The 27,995-nt window shown below is 38.6% G+C and overlaps 1 protein-coding gene across 1 annotated transcript in view; it reads right to left on the minus strand.

Moving 5' to 3' along the window:
* Positions 1-27,995, minus strand: part of ENOX2 (ecto-NOX disulfide-thiol exchanger 2) — a 282,851-nt gene that overhangs the window by 12,424 nt on the left and 242,432 nt on the right. The window contains exons 9-10 of the mRNA XM_052663092.1: positions 26,201-26,307; positions 17,650-17,764 (exon numbers count right to left, since the gene is read on the minus strand). Coding sequence (XP_052519052.1) covers positions 17,650-17,764; positions 26,201-26,307 — 222 coding nt within the window. The remainder of the gene's footprint in view (positions 1-17,649; positions 17,765-26,200; positions 26,308-27,995) is intronic.

Here is a 27,995-nt window from a genome sequence, read left to right on the forward strand (position 1 = left end):
TCCAGGTTCTGTTGTGGTTCACCTTAGCCCCATGAAGACTTGGTGTTTTAAACTGACGTGTATGAAAAGTCTCTCAATGAGAAACTCTAGGTCTGAGTTGGCTATCATAGCAAGAGATGGATACAAAAGCACAAAGACATTTTTGTAAACAAACACAGAATTCCAACACACAAAAGTCCCCATCATGTTTCAATTCTTCTCTCTAAACATCACTAAAGTATTTCTAGGTAACATCAGTTACTTTTACTTGAAATGCAGCAAATGATGAGTCCGTACTAATAAAATAGAAGGCTAATTGTCTTGAACTGATGACTGTCCACTCAATAATTTTGCTTACAGTTGTTTTTAAAAAATGCAGCTTTTTAATGCAGCTTCCTCTGGTCCTATAGAGGAAAGGTAAATGTAAAACTTAAGACACAAGACTTCCTGGGGAATTCCCTGGTGGTCCAATGATTAGGACTCTGTGCTTTCATTGCTGAGGGCCCAGATTTGATCCCTGGTTAGGGAACTGAGATCCTATAAGCCATGTGGTGAGGCATTAAAAAAAGAGACTTCCAGTTTATGGTCTAGCATGTAAGGAGCTTAGAAGTCACTATTCTATCCTAACAACAAGTAAAAAGCTGAACTAACTGAAAAAAACAACAACTTTTCTTTGATACAACAGAGAAATGAAGCAACAATGCAAAACTCATACACCGCCAATTGGAAAGACAACAGGTGAATACAGAGGATCACAACTTACCAGACCAGAAAGCCATCAGCAGATGTCACAGGAAACAGTAACAAGGTAGGAAAACCTAAACTATACTTGGCAATTTGCTGGAGGCTCAGTGTAGACAAGTCTGAGAGTTAAAAAGTCCAGGGAGACCCAGTCATAGCTTGGTTCCTACGCTTTTGTGAGTCTCATGTACAGAAGCTCCACCTGCTCCTCAGAGTGAACACTGGAGAAAAATTCCTATGTGCCTCCAGCAGGGGAGGGGAGAAAGAAACCCTTTTGAAATATGCCAGAGCATCATGTTCTTCTGTAAAAGAATTGCCTTCAGAAGAAATTATTTTACCAGAACCTAACCTACCGGAGTAGTACTAGAGCCTAACCAACCTGGGGAACCAACCAGCTCCAGCTCCCTCTAGCCATTCTGTCCTGCCTAAGTGGGGAGAAAAAACTGAGGACCACTTATGAAGTTCAGAGGTACAGGCTCACTAAAAGACTGAGACCTAATCATAGGACTATAAAATGATTCTCTTCTCACCACGACTTACCACCATACCAAAAAAGTCCTATTTAACAGAGCTCCTTTCACCTAGTACATCATGTCTGGATTTCAGCAAAATTTACAAAGCATACTAAAAAGTAAAAAACATAGTTTGCAGAGACTGAGCAAGGATCAGAAACAGTCAGATATGGCAGAAATGTTGGAGTTATCAGAGTAGGGATTTAAAACAACTATTACTGGTAATTTCCTGATGATCTAGTGGTTAGGACTCCATGCTTTCAATAAATTCTCTCAATTGAGTCTGTGAGGGCCCAGCTTCAATCCTTAATTGGAGAACTAAGATCCTACAAGCCACAAGGTATGGCCAAAAATGAAAATGAAACAACTATTATTAACATGCTACAGGTTTTAATACAAGAAGTTGACAACATGGGAGAATAGATGGATATTGTATGCAGAGAGATGGAAATTGAAAGAATCAAATAGAAATGCTAGAGATTAAATACATGAACAGAAATAAAAAGTCCCCTTAATGGACTTACTGAGTAGACTGAGCATGACTGGGGAAAGAATTTTTGAGTTGGAAGAGTTGACAATAGAAACATCCTAAACTGAAACACAAAAAGAAAAAAAAAAATCAACCCCCCCAAAGAAAAGAAAATGTAAGAATTGTAAGAGAACTACAAAAGATGTATACATAATGAGAATGTCAGGAGAAAAAAGAGAAACAGAAGCAATATGTAAAAGAATAATGACTGAGAATATGTCTAAATTAATACTAGATACAAAACCACAAATCCAGGAAGTTCAGAGAGCATCAAGTAGGATAAATGCCAAAACATGTAACATTTAAATTTCAGAAAATTAAAGAGAAAAAACAATCTTGAAAGAAACCAGAGGGAAAAAACCACCTTACCTATAGAGAAGCAAAGATAAGAATTATATCCTACTTTTCCTCAGAAACCATGTAGGCAAGAATAGAATGAAGAGAATACTCAAAGTGCTGAGAGAAAAATAATCCACCAACTTAGAATTCTGTACCTTGTGAAATTATTCTTCAAAAGTAAAGGAGAAATACCTTCTTAGATGAAGAAAATTTGAGAGAATTTGTTGTTATTAGGCCTGCCTTGCAAGAAATGTTAAAAGAAGTTCTTAAGACAGAGGAAAATGACATAAGTCAGACACTTGGATCTACATTAAGAAAGGAAGAGCATCAAAGAAGGAGTAAGTGAAGGTAAAATAAAAACTTTAATTTTTCTTATTCTTACTTGATCTAACAGATAATAGTTTGCTTGAAGTAACAGTGACAATGCATTCAATTATGTATGCTTGTGTGTGTGCTTATGTATAAGTGAAATTAATGACAGCAATGATACAAGGAATAGGAGGAAGGAATTGGGATTATATTATGATAACATATTTGCACTGGCCACAAATTGGTATAGGGTTATTTGAAAGTGGACTTATTAGTTGTAAATGTAAATTGCTAACTCTAGGGCAACTACTAAAAAAGTAAAAAAAACAAGTATAACCAATATGCTAAGAAAAAAGTAAAAAGAAATCATATAAAATGCTCAGTTAAAACCACAAGGAACTAGAAATGTGTAGAAGGCAAAAAAAAAAAACAACAAAAACAAACAAAGAACAAGAGCAACAAATAAAAAATAGTAACAAATATGGTGGATGTTAATCCAACTACATCAATAATTATTGTAAACATCAATTGTTTAAATACAACAATTAAAATTCAGATATTGTCAGAGTAAGAAAAAAACAAGAGACAACTATACTGATATCTTTAAGAAACATTTAAAATATAAAAATACATATAGATTAAAAGTAAAAGAATGTTAAACAATACACTATGCTAACACTAGTAAAAAAAAAAAAAGTAAGAGTAGCTATACTAATTTCAGGCGGAGTTGACTTCAGACCAAGGAAAATTATCAGGGCTAAAGAAGGGCATTACATAGGGAGAAAGGCATTAGTATTCCATGAAGACATAACAAGCAATGTGTGTGAGGCTAACAATAGAGTATCAAAATAAGTGAAACAAAATCTGATAGAACTGCAACAAAAAAATAAATGAATCCACTATTATAGAGACTTTATACCCCTCTATCAAAAGCGGAATGATCCAGTAGGCAGAATATGAGTAATGACACAGTTGAACCCACAGCACCATCAATTAACTGGATATAATTGACATGTATAGACTATTTCATTTAACAGCAGATTATACATTCTTCTCAAGCATAGATGCAACATTCACCAAGACAGATTACATTCTTCACCATAAAACACATCTAAACACATTAGAAGAATGCAAATCACAATGGGTATGCTGTCCAACCACGATGAAATTAAACTAGAAATCAATAACAGAAAGATAGATGGAAAATTCCAAAATACTTGGAGATCAAACAACACACTTTTAAAAAATACATGAGTCAAAGAAGAAATCACAAGAGAAATTTAAAAATATTTGAACTAAATGGAAATAAAAAACACAACTTCTCAAAATTTGTGAGATGCAGTGAAAGCCATGCTTAGAGGGAAATTTGTAGCATTGAATACATATATTAGAAGGGAAGAAAGATCTAAAATCGATCATCTGAGTTTCCACCTTAGGAAACTAGAAAAAGAAGAGCAAATTAAATCTAAAGTAAGCAGAAGAAAACATATAGTAAAAATAGATCAGAAATCAATTAAATAGAAAACAAGAACTCAATAGAAAAAAAATCTGTGAGAACAAAAGCTGGTTCTCTGTAAAGATCAATAAAATTGAGAAGCCTCTAGTCAGGCTAACTAAGAAAAAAAATAAAGAAAACACAAATTACTAATGTCCAAAATTAAAGAGAGGATATCACTATAGGTCCTATGGACATTAAAAGGATAATAAAGGAATATTATGGACATGAGTTTGAGCAAGCTTTGGGAGAGCCTGGCGTGCTGTAGTCCATGGGGTTACAAAGAGTCAGACACGACTGAGCAACTGAACTGAACTAGTCCATAGTTCAGTACATAGTACATAGTCCACACATTTGATAACCTAGATGAAATGGGCCTTGAAATCTGTTAAAATGCACACACAAGAAGTAGACACTCTGAATAGGCCTCTATCACTTTAAAAAATTGGATCAGTAATTAATAATTGAGAAACTTGAGAAACCTGTATGCAGGTCAGGAAGCAACAGTTAGAACTGGACATGGAACAACAGACTGGTTCCAAATAGCAAAAGGAGTACGTCAAGGCTGTATATTGTCACCCTGCTTATTTAAGTTATATGCAGAGTACATCATGAGAAACGCTGGACTGGAAGAAACACAAGCTGGAATCAAGATTGCCGGGAGAAATATCAATGACCTCTGACATGCAGATGACACCACCCTTATGGCAGAAAGTGAAGGGGAACTAAAAAGCCTCTTGATGAAAGTAAAAGAGGAGAGTGAAAAAGTCGGCTTAAAGTTCAACATTCAGAAAATGAAGATCATGGCATCTGGTCCCATCACTTCATGGCAAATGGATGGGGAAACCAGTGGAAACTGTCAGACTTTATTTTGGGGGGCTCCAAAATCACTGCAGATGGTGACTGCAGCCATGAAATTAAAAGACGCTTACTCCTTTGAAGGAAAGTTATGACCAACCTACATAGCATATTGAAAAGCAGAGATACTACTTTGCTAACAAAGGTCCGTCTAGTCAAGGCTATGGTTTTTCCAGTGGTCATGGATGGATGTGAGAGTTGGACTGTGAAGAAGGCTGAGCGCCAAAGAATTGATGCTTTTGAACTTGTAGCATTGGAGAAGACTCTTGAGAGTCCCTTGGACTGCAAGCAGTTCCAACCAGTCCATCCTAAAGGAGATCAGTCCTAGGCGTTCATTGGAAGGACTGATGCTGAAGCTGAAACTCCAATACTTTGGCCACCTCATGCGAAGAGTTGACTCATTGGAAAAGACCCTGATGCTGGGAGGGATTGGGGGCAGGAGGAGAAGGGGACGACAGAGGATGAGATGGCTGGATGGCATCACTGACTTAATGGACATGAGTTTGAGTGAACTCTGGGAGTTGGTGATGGACAGGGAGGCCTGGCGTGCTGGAATTCATGGGGTCGCAAAGAGTTGGACACGACTGAGAGACTAAACTGAATTGAAAGTAGAAAATACTAGGCCCACATAAATTTACTGTTGAATTATTTAGGCAAGAAAATAATACAAAATTTCTACAATCTCTTCCAGAAGATAGAAACAGAGAACATTTCCTAACTCATTATATGAAGTTGGCATTTTCCTAATACCAAAACCATATGAAGACATACAAGAAAAGAAAGTACAGACTGCTATCTCTCATGAACATAGATGTAAAAATTCTCAACAAAATACTAGTAAATCAAGTGTAAGAATGTATAGGAAGAAATATACCACAATCAAGTGGAATTCATCTTGGGTATGCAAGGCTGGTTCAACCTTTGAAAATCAATTAATATAATTCATTATGTTAACAAGTTAAAGAGGTTAAAGTTGCATGATAGTATCAATAGATGCAGAAAAGGTATTTCACAGAATCCAACACCCATCCATGATTTTAAAATCTCAGTAAACTAGGAATAGAGAACTTCCTCAATATGATAATAAACATCTACAAAAAATATACAGCTAACATCATATATCATAGAGAGAAACTTGAATCACTCCCATTAAGAACAAGGCAAGGATGCCACCACTTATCACTGCTTTTTTCAACATTGTACTGGAAGTCCCAGGTAATTCAATCAGACAAGAAAAGGAGATAATTTTCCAGTATAGACTATTTTTAAAATGTGTTATTTTTATAGTTTAATGCCCTTGATCATTTTAAAGTGAAAAAATATAATGGCAATCCACTCCAGTATTCTTCCCTGGAGAATTCCATGGACAGAGGAGCCTGGTGGGCTACAGACTGTGGGGCTGCAAAGAGTCGGACACGACTGAGTGACTAACACACTACTTACATTAGCACATCAAAAATGAAATACTTCAGTAGAGATGTAACAAAATACATACCAGATCTATATGAAGAACACTACAAAACTCAGATTGAAAATGAGTGGAAATCATTCAATTCACATTGAATTCAAGTGAAAAAATGAATGAAATAAAAAAAACTAAGTAAATGGAGAGATTTTATGTTTATGGATAGGATGGCAATATCATAAAGATATCAGTTGTTTCCAACTTGATCTATGGATTCAATACAATCCCAATCAAAATCCAAGCAAGTTATTTTGTGGATATTGACAAACCGATTCTAAAGTTTATAAAGAGAGGCAAAAGACCCAGAATGGCCAACTCAACATTGAAAGAGTAGAATAAAGTTGGAAGACCAATGCTACCTGGTGTCAAGGCTTAACAGAAAGTTATAGTAACTAAGACAGCGTGCTGTTGGTGAAAGAAAAGACAAATAGATCCATTAAATAGATTAGAGAGTCCAGAAAGAGATCCCCATAAATAGAGTCAACTGATTTTTGCCAAAGGAGCAAAGGCAATACAATGGAGCAAAAGTAGACTCTTTAACAAACATGCTGGAACAACTGGACATCACAAAGATTAAGTCAAATTGGATTATAGACCTAAGTGAAAAATTCTAAACTATAAACCTCCTAGAAGATAACATAAGAGAAAAATGTAGCTGACCTTGAGTATGGTGATAAGTTTTTAGACACAACACCGAATGGATGATCCATGAAAGAAATAACTGATAACCTGGACTTAATTAAAATAGAAGCTTCTTTGTGAAAGACAATATCAAGAAGAAAGCCATAGACTGAGGAGAAAATATTTGCAAAGGACACAGCTGATAAAGGACTGTTATCCAAAATATACAGTGAACTCTCAAAACTCAACAATAAGAAAACAAACAACCCATTTGGGCTACAAATCTGAACAGACACCTTGCCAAAGATATGCTAATGACAAGTAAGCATATGAAATAATTTCAACACCATATGTCATTAGTGAATTGCAAATTAAAACAGGAGTGTGATATCACTAGAAACATATCAGAATTGCCAAAATCCAAAACAATGACACCACCAAGGACTGGTGAGGATGTGGTGCAAATAAGAACTCTCCTTCATTGCTGGTGAGAATGCAAAATGGTACAGTCACTTTGGGAGACAGTTTGGCAGTTTCTTACAAAACTAAACAGACTTTAATGATATGGTCCAGCAATCATGTTCCTTGGTATTTACCCAAATGAGCTAAAAACTATGTCCACACAAAAACCTGCACATACATATTTACAACAGCTTTATTCATAATTGCCAAAACTTGGAAGCAACCACAATGTTCTTTAGTAGTTATCTAACCACTGATACACTGTGATACATCCAGAAAATTGAATAATAAATGGCACAAAAAAGAAATGAGATACAAAGCCACGAAAAGACATGCAGGAAATGTAACTGCATATTACTATGTGAAAGTAGTCAATTTGTAAAGACTACATACTATATGTTCCCAACTATATGCCAGTCTGGAAAGAGAAAAACTATAGAGTCAGTAAAAAAATCAGTGGTTACCAGGTATTTGGGTGGAGGGAAGAATGAATAGGTTTAGCACAGAAGATTTTAAGGTCCCTGAAACTATTCTGTATGATACTACAATTGTGTACCCACATACATTTTGTATGGGTGATGAGGATGTATTCGGCTACTGTAATACATGTACCTCTGGGGTGCAGGATGTAGATAGTGGGAGACTGTATGTATATGGGGACTGGAAGTATTTGGGAACTCTGTACTTCCTGCTCAATTTTGCTATGAACCTAAAACTGATCTAAAAATTAAAGTTTATTAATTGAAAAATAAGACACATGGGGAAACCAAGATTAAACTTATTTATGGTTATGGCATTTTTTCAAGATCAAAAATCATAAAAACTACTTCAAAATATTTAATGAGAAGATTTTCATTCATTCAACAAACATTTATTGAATTCCTTCCAAGTTCCAGGCTTATGACTATGGTAAAAAATGAGATTCCACTCATCTCTATTGTTTATACTCCAAATTCATGGACATATTTGTAGTTTATTCCCTTTTTGATTCCTAACAGAATATAGAGTTCAGAAAAGAGGTATCATCAAAATGGGTCAAAATTACAAATCTGTACATTAAATGTATAAGAATGTTAAAAGATAATTTGGGACTTCCTTGGTGGTGCAGTGGATAAGAATCCAGCTACTAATTCAGGGGACATGGGTTTGATCCCTGGTCCTGGAAGATTCCAGATGCTGTAGAGCAACAAAGCCCATGCATCACAACTACTGAGCTTGCGTGCCACAACTACTGAAGCCTGCACAACTACTGAGCCCACAAGCCACAGCTACTGAGCCTGTGTGCTACAACTGCTGAAGCCTGTGTGCCCTAGAACCTGTGCTCCGCAACAGGGGAAGCCACTGCAGTGAGAAGCCTGTGCACTACAACAAACAGTAGCCCTTGCTCGCTGCAACTACAGAAAGCCTGTGCACAGCAATGAAGATCCAGTGCGGCCAAAAAAGACATGAAATAAATAAATAAAATGAATAAATAATTAAATAAATAATGTTATACAGTTTGACAAAGGTGTGAATTTTCTCAGCTACCTATGGGAAGTAACTTTTGGTAGAAGGTAGTAAAAAAAGTAATTGAAATCAAATCTTTGAGATTATTAGCTATAAATGGTGGAAGAATAGTTTTCTAAGGGGGTTGCAAAGACAAGATTCACCCTGTACATAATGAACAAAAAGAAGTTGTGCTTTATAAAGATGAAGTATATAGAAGAAAACTATATTTCAAGGGTGAAAACATTTCCTATTCCTGAAAAAAAAGCTGCCTATAGGAAAGTGCTGGGTTTAATTCAATGCCTTGAATCTGAGGGTTATCCTAAAATAATTAGTTATTGATGAAGGCTGATGTGATCAAATGAAGCAGGTAACAGAGCGATGAGATGGCTGGATGGCATCATCGACTCAATGGACATGAGTTTGAGCAAACTCCAGGAGACAGTAAAGGATAGGGAAGACTGGCGTGCTGTAGTCCATAGGGTCGCAAAGAGTGGGACATGACTTAGCTACTGAACAACAACAACAATCCAAAGAAGAGAGTGACAATGTGATAGGCAGGATCTGGTGAGAAATGCCTTCTCACCAGAGTAGTGTTGAGACATGTTCTCAGTGTCCACGTTTGTTTTCTGTGAATGGCCATGTAATTATCTTGATATAGCAGTTTCAAACCTCGTATTTTTGCTTAAAAATTTACAAGAGATCTTTGGCACAATACATTCATTTTTATGTTTGGTTTTATTACTGATTTTAGTTGTTGCCATAATCACACAGATTTTGTGTCTTTGAAGTGAAAGTTGGATTCACAGCTCACCAAATAATATCTATCCTTGCCATCTTCCCAGTGGCTGGGATAGTTGGCCTCAGACAGGCAGTGTTCTTAATAGTCACAACACCAAAGTGTCAGTCACTCAGTCATGTCCGACTCTTGACGACCCCATAGACTAGCCTGCTTAGCCTCCTCTATCCATGGAATTCTCCAGGTAAGAATACTGAACCATTTCCTTAGAAGATGCTAAAGATGAAGATGACTATATATTTGGAACTGGATGCAAAAAGAGACATTGGCTATCTGCCAAACAGGGGAAGAAATATTTGATTTGCTTTGCTGGGTCAGTACCAGTGATAGCATCTTGAACTGGAGTAAGGCTGAACAGCACAGAGGTTACTCTGCAAATCCAGTGGCTGCTTCAGATGGACAGTGAGGTATTTCTGCTTCGGTATGCATGTCTGTCCACTGGCAAGCCACACAGCTCAATACAAAATAGTGATATTTCATCTTTCTCTTTTTGTTTCTTCTTGTACTGCAGGCCAGTAATTGTGCTCATGTCCTACAAGTCATGTAGAGAAACATGGCAGAGAAAAGGACAGAGGTCTAGGAGAATGGTTAGAGGCATCTTCTCCAGGTGAAATGTGAAAATATTTTCCCTCTGAGAAAATGAGGAGGCAAGACTGCTTTCCCCCTCTGGGAGAAACGGCATCCTGATAAGCAGAGATGGACTGTTGCAGCTAAGCGGGAGCAGATAATAATCTCCTCAGTTTGGACCTGTCACTAAGCAAAAGAAAATGGGGGCCCTCACTTACAAAATATATTTCCCACTCTTTAAAGTGAAGGTTTTTGTCATTTTAATGAGGACACCAAGTCTTTACTTTCACAGAGTTAGTATTAATTGGGCCTATTTCTGAAGTTCGAGTTCTTTGTACATTGCCAGAACATTGAAAAGTTCAATATTCCCTTTTAGTAATATGTTTGAGTAGGTGAATCCATCAGTCCTGATACTAAAGAGTATAGTACAGTGAATTTATTCTTTTCCTGCCATCATTAGTTCCCAGCTTCTCCTTTTTGACGATTTCCTATATAGGAAAAAGTTTCTCTTTATGGGGATTGCTCCTCAGATCTGAAGGCTGCCAGTTCATCATGGCAGATATGAAAGTATGAAGGCAGCTGTGAATGCCTCCTTTTAGAGGAGCCACTTGGAGCAAAATCACAGACATGTTTTTCTACAACAAAAGATCTGAAAGGACTTTGTGCTTTTAGGTATGAAAAAAATTATACCTAGGTTTCTTCAATGGTACAAAAAGCACAAACAAAAATTAATGGAAGTAAATTTAGAGAGTCAGCCACCCTTACAAAGCCGCATTATAAGTGATGACCTAGAAGGGTAAGATGGGGGTGGGGGTCAGAGGGAGGCTCGAGGCTCAAGAGGGAGGGGATATATGTATATGTATAACTGATTCACTTTGTTGTACAGCAGAAACTAACACAACATTGTAAAGCAACTATACTCTAATAAAAAATCATAAAAAAGGAGATGCTAAAAATGTTACCACATTTTAGAAGAAAGATGCTAAAAAGCGTTACCAAAATATAGAAGGAAAAATGAGCAACACTCCTCTCAAGGTTCATAAAAAGAAGCTCGAGCTGGAGTGATTCACAAAGAGAAAAAAGCAAAACAAAGAGTGGGAAGAAAAAGTGGGAGATATGAGCACGACCCATGAAGGCCAGTTCAGACAAAATCTCAAGTGAGTCCCCTGACTTCAAAAAGCCTTGCTTTTTTTTTCTCTGCAGGTCAGTACTTCAGTCAGACTTTTGCCAGCATGGACACACTTGGGATTTCACTGTTTCTCCTCTGAGATCTCTACACTCCCCTCTTAAACACAGTGTGTTCACCCATCAATTATGTCACGCTCCCTCATCACCCTGAGACTCTGATCTTTTTCCTTGCTGGGATCTTTATGCCCTGGAGTGGCCAACTTCACCCAGTCTACTCTGCTTTCTGCCGCATACTCCTCAGGAATTCTTATTCCTTCACTTACCTGAAAACCTTTGATCAGGTTTACCATGCCAATTCCTAACTCATGGTCACTTGACTCAACTTGCTCTGCTAGTCATCCTGAGCGGCAGAGGACTTTTATGGGAAGTTGCAGAGCTGGGCAGTTCTAGTCCATAGAGACTCATGCTGGCCCTTGCTGATGGATTGCTCACCTCTCACTGATTTCTTCCTTCCATACTGCTCAGAGTATTTATTACAGATCTGCTCCTCTCTCCTCATGGTCTCTGTTCCAAGTCATTTCTCTTAACCACAGATGACCAATCTCTTGTTATATGGGCTGCATATATACTTTTAGCTTCATTTCTCTTATCTTAGAGGAAGAGGGTTCTCCCCTCTCTAAAGCAAACTTCATTTGAATTCAGATCACTTCACATTACTCTTCTCTAGGATTTCACTTCCATAATTATCCATAAGTACTCTTTCATTCACAAGCATCTTCAACCTCACACTCTCCATGGCCTCCTTCTCTTCTCCTGAATGACAAACAACAACTTAACTTTAACTTTGTCATCACTTCTAGTTCCCATTTAAAAAGCCTGTATTTGCTTTTGCTCAATACCCAACTTCGTGGGCTTTCCTGGTGACACAGTTGTGAGGAATCTGCCTGCAAAGCAGGAGACCTGGATTCAATCCCTGGATCAGGAAGATCCCCTGGAGGAGCGCATGGCAACCCACTCCAAAGAAGTGCCTGGTGGGCTATAGTCCACGGGGTCACAAGAGTCGGACATAACTTAGTGACTACACCACCACCATCACCAACTTTGGGACCTGTGGTCTTTGTCCACTTTCTCTCCTTATTGTCATATGTTCTGGCCCTTACCTCTATCACTCTACTAAAATAGCTCTTGCTCAACAGTGTTACCCTTTCTTCTTCATAATATCTGCTAATGTTATTTACTCCCTACTTCTATAAATTCTTCTTGTGGCTTCTATAATCCAAAGCTTTTCTAGTTTTCTTCCAGCTTCTCAGACTGTTCTTTTTCTAAGTCTTCTGCAAACTCCTCTTCCTTTCCTTCTTCCTTACTGTGGGTAGTTCTCGAAGTTCTGTATTCAGTCCTTTGCTCTTCTTTCTCACTTGTCTTTCACATTCATTTATTTATATCCTCCAGACTTCAGCCAACACCTTTGTACTATCAATACTATCTTCTCTTCCTTCTACTTTCTTCAACCCTGATTTGTATACAAATCATTTATATTTATTTTCTAACTACCTCCTGGGCTTCCCTGGTGGCTCAGACAGTAAAAAATCTGCCTGAAATGCAGGAAACTCGGGTTCAATCCCTGGGTCGGGAAGAACCTCTGGAGAAGGGAATGGCAACCCACTCCAATCTTCTTGCCTGGAGAATTCCATAGACAGAGGAACCTGGCAGGCTATAGTCCATGGGGAACTGATGCTGAAGCTCTAGTACTTTGGCCACCTGATGCAAAGAACTGACTCACTGGAAAAGACCCTGATGCTGGGAAAGATTGAAGGTGGGAGGAGAAGGGGGTGACAGAGGATGAGATGATTGAATGGAATCACCAACTCAATGGACATGAGTTTGAGCAAACTCTGGGAGATGGTGAAGGACAGGGAAGCCAGCTGTGCTGCAGTCCATGGGGTTGCAAAGATGTACTGGCTCAGCAGTAAAGAATCCACCTGCAATGCAGGAGACATAAGAGATGTGGGTTAGATCCCTGGGTTGGGAAGATCTCCTAGAAGAGGGCATGGAAACCCACTTCAGTATTCTTGCCTGAAAAATCCCATGGACAGAGGAGCTTGGTGGGCTACAGTCTGTGGGGTCACAAAAGGATTGGACAAGACTTAGCGACTGAGCACAGCATGGCAACGACCTACTATCTGAAGCTGATCTCATTATATTCTGCAAAGAAGTCCCATCCATCAGTCCATTTCTATCAGTTCTGCTGTTATGCATTGAATCTGTTCTCCTAAAAAAGATATGTTGCAGCCCTCAGAATGTGACCTTATTTGGAAACAGGATCTTTACAGAAGTAATCAAGTTAAAATGAGGTCATTAGGTCAGGCTTATAGATTTATATGACTGGTGTCTTTATGGAAAGAGGAAATTTGGGCACAGAGACAGACATGCATACAGGGGAAATACCATGTGAACAGGAAGAGATTGAGCTGACGCATCTTCAAGCCAAGGAATACTGAAGATGGCCAGCAAGCCATCAGAAGCTGGAGAAGTATGGAACAGCTTTTTCTCAGAGGTCTCAGAAGAAATCATCCCTGCTAGAGCCTTTATCTCAGATTTCTAGGCTCCAGAAATGTGAGACAATAAATTTCTGTTGTTTAAGCCACTTGGTTTGTGGTACTTGTTATAGCAGCTCTAGCGAACTAATACAGTCACCAACCTTCTATTCTCTCAGGTTAGAAAACTAAGCTCACTCTGAGTTCTTTTCTTTCTTCATCATCTACATCCAATCTGGCACCCAAGATTTTAGTTTATTTCCCCCCAAATGACTCTTGGCATCTTTAATCTCATACTCTCTGTTATATTTTTTTCTTCTACCATTTTCTCAGTTCCTGTTGCCTTCACTATTCCCAATCTTTATCATTTTAAATCTCAATTCCTATAAAAGTCTCTGGTTTATCTTTCTCAATCCAAAATTATCTCCTAAAATATATAATTCATGTTGGTTTTATCATACAAATGCCATGATTGAGAGACATGCTTATAGTGACATATTGCCTACTATACTAAGCTTGGCATTCATGGTCCCCCATGGTTTAGACCTATCTTGCCCACTCAATCTTTTAGACCTTTATTACACATCATCTTTATTTCCCTCTTTAAGCTCTACTCCTTTGCCTTTTCCCTCTCTGTATCAAGATGCTTTCTTACTTTTTTTGCCTTTCATCCAAACTTGTTCACTTTCAAGGCCTTAAACAATTTTCACTGATGGTGACTAATCTGGCCCACACTAATATCTCTTGCCCTTGCTGCATTCTAATCAGTATCTTCCAGGTCAGCACCAAGTGGTATTTCTTACATTTTATGTGTATTTACATATATTACATCTTTATACCTATCAGGTTTTATGACATAATGCTTGTTAACTAATTGATCAACTCCTAAAGTGAGAATAATGGGATATAGGAGGAGAAAAGGAAGGAGATTGGATATCAACTGAAGAGAAAACTTTGGCTAGAACAATGGAGAATTAGTCTAAGTCAATGTTTTCTGAATGAACTTCCTGGACCATGATCATAGAAATCATTCAGGATGCTTGATAAAATTTAGATTCCCAAACTCTATTACAGACCTATTGAATCAGACTCTGCAGCCCAGAAGTCTGAATTTTAAAAGGTAGCCCAATGATTTATATATGTATGTGTGTATACACACACCAAAAAAAAATATGTATATATGTATATATATATATATATATACACACACACACACACACCAAATCTGAAAACCACCAGTTTAAGTGAAGAAAGCAGAAGATACATACCGAAAGGGAATAGCTATTATGTTTACTGAGTACATGTACTTTCCATCATGGCTAACAATAGAATGAAATAGTTTCACACTATCATGATTTGCTTTGATGTGATTCTCCCTCTTCAACACATTGCTCTGAGCACAGCAGTCCTTTCTTCCGTGGCAAGAGTATTTCCAGTTCTGAATCACAAATAGAGGTTAGCTAGCATAGAGAATCTCACAGAATAGAAATTTCGTGGCACTTCAAGTAAAGGTGACAGACTGCTAGCTTTGACTCATACTTTCATTGGGAAATAATTGTAACTAAAAACATGCTATAGGCTCCTGAAATTCAAGTTTGGTAGCACAGAGAGGGAGGGGAAAAAAGCCTTTGAGATCTAGTTGTTTAAGCTTTTAATTGGAGCCAAGCAATAACTAAAACATACAGCTGATTGAGATAAAAATGGAGGCCCTGCTCATTGGCTCATACTGAGCAGGATTTCTGCAGTTGAGTACTATAGACATGTGATAACAAAATTAGATACGATCGAGGGGAAGAAAAATGCACAAAAGTCCTTGAATTAAAATGAATTGAAACCTTCTGGGAGAAAAGCTATTTGGTAAGCTCCATTAAGTCTATTGTAGATAGCTTTATTTGACAAAGCAGCATCCTGGCATGTGGAACAGGAAGGAAAATAGCTATAAGATGATCTGTCAGGGAGTTTCCAGTCTCTAAACGAATAAGATTCTGTGCAGTAGCCAATACAGCTTTTAACTCAAAAGAGATACAGAGCAAAATGCAATTATATAACCCTAGTAAGTACATTCGATCTGAATCTCCCATATACCCCTCTCCTCTCCAAATAACTCCTCAAACTCAGCAATTTATCAAGTGGATGCTCAAACTTATCGCTGCATTCATTTCAGGGTAACAGTGGATTAACACTGTATACAATACTGCACACATTGAGGTGGAGGCAATCCTACAAGTCAAAGATTAATCAGCTATAAAATATCTCAGTTAAACACTTAGATCATTTGAGTAGTTCAATTATTATTACCTTTTTTTGGTTTATTCTGGCTATAAGTTTACAGTATGTGTTTCCAGTTATTAGTTCCCTGTTCTGAAAATGTTACTTATCCACTGATTGTGAAGGGCTTATTTAATATATATGGACACTTATATGTTTAGGGATCTAACATATGGCAAAAATAAAGGAGATTCAGATATAACAGCTAATGAATGCTTTAAAAACAGTCTGAATGGTGGTTTTTCTTTTCCTTACGAGTGAAGATTCTGGGTTAGGGCAAGTGGCTAAAGCTGCTCACTTCAATATGCGAACACCAATAAATTCTACTTTGCATTGTAATCTATCTGTTTTCTGTCTCTCACACAGACACACAGACATACACATAGTAGGGGCGGTATATATCTCCAATGTCTAGCACAGTTCTTGGAATGTAATGGCTAATAAAGAAATGAAGGAATTCACTTAACCATTACAAAATCTATATTAAGATGTTTTTCATAATGTATTTCTTATAAACATGGAAGCTGAGGCTCACTGAGGAAGAAGGCCTTCCTAGGTCAAGAAAGGCAGAGCTGGGGTTAGAACTCCCTGTGTTCTAACTTTAGTCCAGTGTCCTGTCTGATGTGCCTATGGACTGCTAAGATTATCTAGAATGGTTTACCTGAAGACGCTGGTCTTTTAGCTGAGATTTTCGTTTCTCCCATAGCAATCCCCTTTCCAAGACGGTCTGTTATGAAATTGAAGGGTGCTCTTGCTATACTGTTCACCAGGTTTGCCACTTGAGTTCCTCTGGGGACTTATCCTATAGCCATCACCTTGCAGTGAGGGCCTGACTAGGTTAGATAACAGCAAAAACCTTTACCCAGACAGCTGTTTGTAGACCCTTGTTTAGTTCCTGATAAGCCTCAAAGTAACCACAATGGAAAGCAGTGGATAGGCAGACTCATATATTGTAGATATTTCTGCTTAGTTTGTAGATTGTTTCTTTAACTCTGTGATTTCTAAACAGAAATATTTAACTTTTATGCAGATACATTTATCAAAAATATATTTTATGATTTCTATCTTTGGAGATCTTCAACCCAAATTATATAACCAACTCCTACATTTTCCAAAATGTCTTTTGCTACATACAGATTTTGTCATTTGAATCTTCAATCCACTTGTTATTAATTTTGGTGTAAAGTATAAGTGATATAGATATCTAGTTATTTTTCCTAAAAGTTCGGCTATTTATACGTAAACCATCTTCTGGTTTCTACTGTAGAACATATAAATCCAGGTCAAATATAGAACAAAGATGCCTCAATATCCAGTGCTCCTAGGATAAAAAGTCTACTTTTAATGATGGAAAATGGGGGTAAATTAAGACTATAAAAAGTCCTGTAGCCACATAGTTGACATTCAGCCAGTGTGTACTTATGCGGCCTCACAGATTGTTTTTAGCTGGCTCCAGTCTGATGGGTTTGTGCCTATGCCTTCCCAGTGGTTAATGGTTTTAAGCATCGTCCCTCTCAGTAGGTGTTAGTTACATAAAGCAAAGCAGGATTTTCTTTACCTGATTCTTCAGTTTCTTTTCTTTCTGTTGTTTCTTCGATTTCATCATCAGACATCTCCATTTCTTCTTCTCGCCTGATTCCCATTAATTCATCATTATGTATGTTGCGAATTTCCTAAGGTTAAAAGGCATGCTTTTTAGGTGGGAAAGTCTTGAAAATGTTGAGGAAATAAACAGAATTAAGGACAAGGGAAAGCAGGGTCTTTTTAAATGGGTAACAAAACTTCGGAGTGGTCTTAAGGCAGAGGCAAAGGGGCACGTTGAGGCTGAGGACAGTCTCAATAGACAAAGCAAACTTTGTGCACTCTGCCCTGCATAGGCTCTCCTTCTGTAACCAGAGCTCTAGCAGCTGATGATTCTTGAATCCCTCCCATTTTAGACAGTACTGTTGACTGTAAAACACCTTCCATCTCTTACTCACATGGATTTCTGGACTTTCCCTTAAGGTTCTGCAATGTTCACCTTCCCATGTCAAATCCTTTGATTTCACTGCCTTCCATCCTCTTTCCTCTCCCCTTATAGTCTTACTCAACACAAGTTTTAATCAAACATTTGCAGGTTCAGTAGTTTAGAGTGACAAATGAGCTGTTAGGACTGAACTCCTACCAGATCAACCCTTCCCTGGATAATAACAACAACAAAAAACCAAACCAATTCCCTAACTACTTGATGGCATTAGAGGATGAACAAAAGCAGGTATGTTCTGAAGAAGAGTTGACTCTTGGAAGAAGCATGTGGGTCTTCCAGTTTTAAAGGGACTTCTATTTTGAGAGCAGACTACAGCTAGAAACTCACAGCGTGGCTAACTTTTAAATAGAATATCCACAGGCTTTATATCCTAAAGAAATAGAGTGAGTTCAGGGCACCACTGGACAGCCACTGGAAAGTGAGGAGGGGATCCCAGAAAGTAGTCAGCCAAAGAGAGAGGAATCCAAATTCTGTGTATAAAAACTGTCCAAATTCTTCATCATCCCTGAACCATGAAAGCACAGAGCAGATTCCAAACTACACAGCCTAGGTGAAAAACTCAGCTGAGATTTGAGTTGCCATCAAAGAGAGACAATTTCTAGCTTATGTTCAATGAAGTAAACTGACCACTAAAACAAAATCAACAATCTTTAAAAGAATATAAGAGAATCCAAAGACTTAAAAGCAAAATATTCACGATCAGCAGGTAAAACCCTTAATTAATTGACATACCTGCAAGAACTTTCTTTCAGAAACAGTAAAAGCCAGAAGTTAGGGAAACAAGTCTTAAAAGTGCAAAGCGCAGGAAGAAATAAAAAATATCCATTTATTCAGAATTCTTCATTCAGAGAAAGATTCTTTCAAGAATAGAGATGACATTTAATATATTTTCAGACAAATATAAATGTAAATGTCACCCAAAGACTTGCGCTAGAAGAAAAGTTGAAGAAAGTTCTTCAGGCTGAAGGGATGTGTTACTGGATATAAACAGATCCGGTATGAAGAACAATGGAAATGATTGAGATAATATTGGAAAAGTCACTTTTTCAAAAAATTCATGTATGAGAACTCTATTTTTGAACAGCTTGCAATCATTTAGAGGCCACTTGATGCCTGTCAGGGGCTCCTCCACACTGAGCTGAGACATCTTTGCCTAGGTTAGCCCTAATTGGGCCATAATACAGGAAATGTCCAAAGCTGTCTGGTGAAAATTGCCTCCATTTAGGGAGATTATAAATATTTCAAATGGATTTCTTAATAATTAATGCTACAGTTAATCACTACTTCAACTAATATTCTCCTTTCTCCCTTTTCATTCCTTTTATCAGGAAAAAATTTCTATATCAAGGTAAGTTTACACTAACTATAAATAAAAGAACCTATTAAAAAGTGAGCTATTCAGTATTATCACTGATAGCTAAGAAGTAATGGGAAAAAAAAACAGAAAAAAATAGAAATACTAACATAGGATCCTCCATGTGCTGCAGGGGCATCATGACTTGCTTGAGAAAAAATGAACTTTAGAGGACTGTGTCAAGAGAGAGATTTACTATGTCTTATTCAAACTCATTGCACAGAGAACAGTAACGAAACTGCTCATTTCTAAGAATTCATTCTATCTCAGGAGTCTGGATTTCAGTTATCAAAGAGCTGTTACTGGAAAGGTGATCACAATGAGGTTTGACACTGGCAGATTTGAATATTGTACAACTTACTTCATCAGGAAAAGTCGTGGCTCTCCTAGGTGCCTAACAAAAAATGTAGACTGTCAGAGGGTATAAGCAGAGACTAACTTTCAATTCACAGACATGTTGTCTAACTCTGGGGAAGTTATTGTACTTCTCTGAAGAGTAAATTGTACTCTTTCTAGGGCAATGTCCCAGGGCTGGAAGATCTGATAGCTAAAACATGCCCTGCAGCTGCTCAGCATCTGCAAAGCATCTTTTCTGCTTACAGCTGGGCAAGAAAGTGTAATCTCTTCTTAGAAGTATAAACTGTTCAGTAACTAAGTGATACAGCTTATCTAGAGAACTTTCCCAGCTTCAAAAAATCCCTAGAAAAATAATGGACCTAAGGGCAAATTTTACCTCAATGCCTCAAAATACTTCAAAAACAAGAATTACTAGTTCCTTTGGCTGATAATGAAAGGGGAAGAAAAATTAAGGAGACGCTTGCTCTCAGATAGATATTCAGCCAGACAGGCAAAGTGGCAAAGCGTAGCACCCTCTAACCACTAGCCAATCCTTTTTAGCTACATAGAAACTAAGGCCCATATCATTACTTTTCTATAAATATAAATAAGCAAAGAGAACAATAGCAGTTATAGGGCACCAGATGACAGTAAACATAGGGACGGCATTCAGTAAATGACACCACCTGTAAGTAAAGTAAATGAGATTTTAACACTTTGAAAACCCTACCATTAAAGCACTTGATATCTAAGATGCCTATTTTCTATATTCTGTGATAGATCAAAAAAGCTCTTCTTTTGGAATCAAGCCCTAACGAATACCTTCAGAGTGAAGAACTGAAAGGTGGCATTTACCTAAGGAAGGCACTCTACCTAGTGTGGACACAGGAGCAGGCAGCAGGAGGACTTTGAGTCCCTGAAGTGTAGGCAGCAAGAGAAATAGCTGCCTCTTAGATCTGCCCCTTTTCCCATCCTGACTGTTGAATCACTGAAGCCAAATGAGTGGCCAATCCAAGGAATTTACACTTTCTCTAGTGAGTGAAAGTTGCTCAGTCATGCCCAACTCTTTGCGACACCATGGACTGTAGCCCACCAGGCTCCTCTGTCCCTGGAATTCTCCAGGCAAGAATATTGGAGTGGTTCGCCATTCCCTTCTCCAGGGGATCTTCCCTTCCCAGGGTATCAAACCCAGGTCTCCTGCATTGCAGGCAGATTCTTTACCATCTGAGCCACCAGGGAAGCAAAATGAGTGGCAATGGCATGCAAAAACATTTTCCAGAAATTTTCATTTGTAAATCTCTACCTGAAATTGACTGGGTCACGTCACTGATAGAGTACATCAAAAAGGTAAGACAGCCCTCCTAAGGTTTTTACACCACTTTGTTGCCCATAGTAGACCTGCGATATTATTATTTAAACAGTGACACTTTGTTGCCCATAGTAGACCTGCGATATTTTTATTTAAACAGTGAACTGTTAGTGACTTTTCAAAATGCATTATGATGCCTTTGAGTCTATTCTATGCTCAGTCGCTCAACTGTGGCCAACTCTTTGTGACCCCATGGACTGTAGCCGACCAGGCTCCTCTGTCCATGGAATTTTCCAGGCAAGGATCCTGGAGTGGGTTGCCATTTCCTTCTCCATGTGGTAACTTTTTGTGAAGCTTAGATATTCACATACTGTTCCACAATGAAGGACAAAGCATTTTCAACGTAGAATAAAACAAAAATCCTAGACAGAGGAAAATGCATGAAAAGAATCATCTTGGTACCAGCTGACATTTTTGATTTATCATAAAGTAGGCAAATCATAAATCATTGAACATTAATTATCTAACTATATAGTTTCCAAGAAATTTATGTGGACTTAAATTCATCTTACTCATGTTTTTGACAGGAATATAACTATAAGAAAAGCAAAGTTCCTTATGAATTGCATTACAAAACTGTACTTACCCAGACTTTGAACATTAACAGTAGTGGCAAAAGGGCAGATGAGAGGGAGATAACTCCTATGCATATGTAGAAATTTGATTCTGAGATATCGTTCAAGCCAATCAACCAAAGCACAAACACAGACACTTAATCAATATCTATTGTAGGCTACATAATGGAAATACAAATTTGGTTGATCCAAATTTTGTTGGTATGTGGTTTGATGGCTGAAAGCAAAAGCTAGTGTTAGTGCAAATGGGTCCTAAAATGAGGGTATGCAGATGACTTGAACATTTATCTGCAGCCAGGTCTTCAGAGTTTGGAATGATTTTAGCAATCACAGTATTTCACTTCACGAGCATGCTATTAATAGTATGTAATCACCATGTCCCTTTTCTCTGGTCCAATGATATAAAATCTCACATCAGGGACAATGCAAGGGAGTATCTTCCAGTACCTACCACTATGGCTCTAGATTCTTATATATTAATACCACCTAACTTGTAATGTAGGCCAAGATCTCAGTAAGAGAAATACACAGGTTTTCAATGATTTCATAGAAAAAGGGTTCCCATAACACTCAGAGCTGTCAGTAAAGTCACTGAAGATGCTAACTCTTATTAAGGGGAGGGACTTCAGCCTTCTCTTTTTTATTATCCTTTCAAATTATATCAGCATAAGCCTCACACACATAAATCAGGAAAGTAAACCAATGAAAAAGACTCATTATCAAACTAGTCTGCCTGGTAGATGCTGCCAGAGAGAGTGCCCTTAGCTCCCTGAAAGTGGGGACTTTTTCTTCTTACTCTGTACCTTCTCTCACCAGAGACAGTGTTGGCTGCTGTAAGGAGGATGATAATGAGACAAAGAACAGGTACTCTGTGACATGAGGAGGTCACCAGCTGGTTTATTCCCCAAGGTAACTGGTAGAAAAGGTTCAGTGTCAGACTCTTCTACCTTGATGAAACCCCTAGCTTAGGAGTTGTAGCTTTGATGCCTACATCAAGAAAAAGCCAGTTTAGTTGATTAAGTCACTGAGATGCTCTGATTCTCTGTGGGGTTCTAAGAGGCAGCCCCGATTTAAGAGGACAGTTCTGTCACTTTCTATAGGATACCACCTTCTAGTCCTCAGTGTTGCCTGTCATCAAGTGAAAGTACGCAGAGGTGAAAACAAATTTAATGCCACGATTTAAAAAGGCACCAATATAAAGCAGAAGAAATCTTTTACATTTAGGGAATACCATGCTAGAGCAAGGCCATGAGCTATGTTCCACTGTCAGTAGTTTTACTTATAAAGATTGCAGTATTCAAGGTAGACCTTAATTTAGTCCAATCCAACAGGCAGGAAGCATTTTCCTAGGTTTTTACAAAGTCTACAAGGCACATCACCAAACATGTAGTAAATCATGCTGGCCATGTCCTTATCACTGTGTCAAGCAAGCTCTGCTGCAATACTAGGTGACAGGGTGTGTAACTCAGCTCTCCACAGCTGCAGAGAAATGGCCAGCTCACTAGCATAGCTAAGTTTATTGAGGAGGTAACTAAACCCAAGCATATGGCCACCAGGGGCTTCCCAGGTGGCTCAGTGGTAAAGATTCTGCCTGCCAATGCAGGAAACATAAGAGATGAGGGTTCAATCCCTTAGTCAGGAAGATCCCCTGGAGAAGGAAACGGCAACCCACTCCAATATTCTTGTCTGGAAAATTCCATGGACAGAGGAGCCTGGCAGGCTATGGTTCATGGGGCACAAAGAGTCAGACATGACTGAGAGACTGCGCATGCATGCATGCATATAGCCACCAGATATGTGGGCTTGCTATAACTACAGAGAGCCTTGATGAATAGTATTAATGGAGACCATTTTTGCAAATTTGTTTATAAAAGGGTTGTGGGCTAGGTGAGTCAGTGCTCCAACAAGAGGCACCACTCCTATGAAAAAGGAAATAGTGTATAGGGTAGGGTTTTCTGTAATGGGCGGAGCACTTCAGACAGCCTGTTCCAGCCCCTAAAAAGGATACGCAGGTATGTGTTTCGAAAGGCAGGGAGAGACTAGTATGGCTTTTCTATAATGGGAAGGCATACTGAGCATTTTTCTCTCAACTTTTATTTTTCTGAATTATTTCAACTAAAGATTTTGGCTACTTGAAATTTAGGTGCTAAACTCCAACCCTCCCCTTGATCACTTTTTAAAAACTTTTTAGCTCACTGAGGACAAAGACCATCTCATTCTGCATTGCCTGTCATAATACCTGAGACAGAGAATGTGCTCAGTACACATTTGAATTGAAATGCTGAATTTTGTTTGTTGGGCTTCACAACATGAGGCAGCTCTAGCATTCTAAAACCATTTTGTGCTACAGTAAGACAATCACTTCCTTTTTTGACCCTAATTATCATTTTTTAAACAATTACAAACTTTCTGGATTTGTATGACTCTACCCTCTACTGGGTTGATATTATCAAGGATTTCTCTGCAGTGACTCCCTGATCTCTTGGCTGAGCCAGAACTGATGGCTCAAAGACTGTCAGTTCATGAACAGGGGTGGGTTTATCTTCCTGTAAATGCTCTTCATCGTTCTCAAATTGTTGCCACACAGACTATGTCATGTATTCTCATGAAGGACAGAAGAGATAGATCATTATCTTCATTTGATAGGTTAGGAAACTGAGGTTCACAAAGACTAACTGACCGGCTCAAGACCACCAGGCAGTTTATACCAGAGTGCAGAGTGAACAATGTCCAGTCCTGGACTGACCACTTATGAGCTGTGTCATTTTGTGTACATCACTTAACATTTCCAGGTCTCAGTTTTCTCACATGTAAAACACAGACACTCTACTTACTTATTATTCCTTATGGAGTTGTTAATGACCAATTGAAATAATACTATTTCTCATTGATATAGTATTTGCATTTTCACACCGTCTATATAGTTCATCTCATTGAATCCAGGTGAAGAAATAGGGACTAAGAAAGGCTGACCAGCTTGCTCAAAATCATGCAGCTATAATAAGTCAGAGTTGAGATTTGAATTCACGTCTGCTCCAAGTCCCGGGTTCTTTCCACTGCACCACATTTACTGGGAGGCTCATGTAGGTGAGATAACCAGTGTGAAAGTGTTTTATAATATGTAGTGAGTGAGTGAGTGAGTGAAAGTCACTCAGTTGGGTCCGACTCTTTGTGACACCATAAACTATACAGTCCATGGAATCCTCCAGGCCAGAATACTGGAGTGGGTAGCCTTTCCCTTCTCCAGGGGATCTTCCCAACCCGGGGATTGAACCCAGGTCTCCTGCATTGCAGGCTGATTCTTTACCAGTTGAGCCACCAGGGAAGCCCATTATTTATTTATAATATGTAAATTCCCTACAAATGCTATTTAAATATTAAGGAATATGACAACCTACACTGATAGATACAATGGGATTACAACTAGACTGGCAAACAGGACTCAGAAACGAAGTTGAAAAAGCTGCTGCATACATAGATTGAAGGCATCAGGGCTGGCTGGGTAAGGAAGCTACTGCTGCTGCTGCTGCTGCTAAGTTGCTTCAGTCGTGTCCGACTCTGTGCGACCCCATAGACAGCAGCCCGCCAGGCTCCCCAGTCCCTGGGATTCTCCAGGCAAGAATACTGGAGTGGGTTGCCATTTCCTTCTCCAATGCATGAAAGTGAAGTTGCTCAGTCGTATCCGACTCTTAGCTACCCCATGGACTGCAGCCCACCAGGCTCCTCCATCCATGGGATTTTCCAGGCAAGAGTACTGGAGTGGGATGCCATTGCCAAAAGAAGAACTCGAGGCCTATGTCACATTCCAAAGGCATATCAGTGTAAACAAACCTCCCATCTCAGTTTTTAATCTTGGATTTAGAATCAAAACCTAATCCCATCAGATACATTCTAGTGTTATACTAAAAATGTCACTTGAGCACAAGCAGAGAGGTATGTGTCCATCTTAATTTGAAATCAGAGTCCTCTGTTACCCTTAAAGCTGCCACCTATAATGATGGCTGAGCAGGTTTGATAAAAGAAGCTCAGAAATTTCAGTGCTCCAATGTACCACCAGGCAGCTTTTAGCTTTAATTGTCAAGATGCTCTAATAAATGTAAGTCAGCCCTAATATCACTACCACTAGAGACACAGGTCAGTAATTATTGTTGTACCCAAGACTAGCTAGCTTAGAGGAGTAAACTTTTAATTATCGCAGCTACATTTTCACTACTAAGGTTTCCATCCAGCAGAATGCATTCAAGACAACACGTGCACATTTATTACCTTTTGGCAGCAGGCGGTCAGGACACAGCGACAGGCTATAGAACTTGTCTCAGTATTTCATTAGGGGCTTGTTGTGGCCGGGGGAGCTTGGCACTATTTAATTCTAGCTAAACTCCAAATCAATAACTTGTTAAAGAAAGAAACTGTCCCCCTGAGGGGCTACCAGAGTAAAAAGTTACTAACCTCAGCTTGTTTGCACCAAACGCTGATGTTTTTACGCTGGGCTTTTGTGAAGTGGTCCCAAGCCTTTTGTTTGGAGGCGGAATGGTAGACGGCTACTATCTGCTCAACTGCAGCGTCAGATCAACAGTTGAACCAGCCAGAGTATCACCCAGGGATGGCAAAAGAGAGGAGAAAAGAAATAAGAGAAGCATCAGCTCAGTGCATCTCCGACGACACTACTTGACTAGAGTTGTGCTTAAAAAAAAAAAAAGGCTACGTGTGTTGGGGTATCATGAGTTTAAAGAGGATTCAAAGGCAAAGATATCAGTATACATAAAGAAAAAATGAACTCTAGAAGATTTGGGGTGAAATGGTGAATAAAGCTTTAATACAGGCAGTGTGTCTTCATTCAGGCAGGAGTCATGGTGAATGTGGTTTAGCGCTACTGACCCAGTACAGCATGACAGCAAGCAGTGAACTATACCAGCTCCTTGTGACCATTGCTTTCTTTCATAAACTAGCCCTTCAGAATGAGCCTGAATGCTTCATTTCAATGGAATATATCTTCTTACTATTCTGAGGTATGTCTAACCAGAAGTAACAAATCAAAACCTAAAGTGGATGGGACCTATTTTAAGTCTACTTAGATAGGCTTGTTGGCTGGAGAAATACAAGTATTATGCAAGAATACCGTGTAAGTGCAGTCCTACAAAGTATTTTTCTGGGTCGCTTAAAATGTCAAATGAGGAAATGTGTACAAATATTCCAGGGCTTTATTGCAATTGGTTCAAGAGAGGGAAAACAGTCATGACTATTTTTCTGGGAAAAGAGAAGGACAAGATCCTCTGCCTGGCTGGGTATTCACAGTGAGAAAATTCAGAGGTGTTATTTCTTTCTTTGCAGCCCTATTGGTAGCTTGTTTACTGATGATTTAAGGATTTATATTCCCATGAGGCTTGCTACTCTCTTTTCCCATTTATTCTGAAGTCTTAAAAACATATGCTTTCTCCTCCCAGATTCTATGACCATATGACTTTCAGAATAAAAATGAAAAATGAAACAACTCCTCCTTAATCCTGTTTATGTGTAAGTCAAGTATGGGAAGTCAAATATGAGAAGACTAGGCTATGATTGTTTAAAACCAAAGTCATAAAACCGTATCCTCATTCCTAATGTGAATACAGTTTCTCAGTCAAAAGAGAAGAGTGCATAGTTTTATAATACGGGCAACTAAAAACTAAAACCATTATTTGAGAGTTTTTCTGCCCTGTCTCATTTAAGAGACCTTAGATAGGTTTGGTGTAGTACTAATTTTTGAAAATGGCTATTTCAGTGGCTTCCCGTGCCCTCCCAGGATCTACTGACATCAGTAAAGGGAATGTCAAAGGAAACTAAAGATAAAAGGTAGAAGTAGCAAATTTGGCTTTTATTCAATTACCTTAGAAAATATAATTACAATTTATCCCTAAAATGGAGTACCTGAAAAGCATATTACACAATAATAATGAGGCAAATCTGAAGCTAAGAAGCTTACAAATCCTGATGCTACATCTTAACTTTAGCAGTGAAATTCTGAGTTTTCCACTGGAGCCTGAGGCTGCTTGTAACTTACTTTGAGAACCAAGGAAAGTAAAAGCACAGGCCTATTGTCTAAGTGTCAGTGTTTCTAAGGAGCTGAAGTAGATACTCCAGAGAAAATGAACACGGGAAGTGCATACATGATTCCTGTGAAACTGGAGCTTGGCCATTTGGCAGTATAAGGCGAGCACAAGGCAGTGCTGAAGAGGGCAGTGCTTCTTGACACAGGATGGCTCTG

This window comes from Budorcas taxicolor, chromosome X (assembly GCF_023091745.1).
Source record: "Budorcas taxicolor isolate Tak-1 chromosome X, Takin1.1, whole genome shotgun sequence".
Classification (NCBI taxonomy): domain Eukaryota; kingdom Metazoa; phylum Chordata; class Mammalia; order Artiodactyla; family Bovidae; genus Budorcas; species Budorcas taxicolor.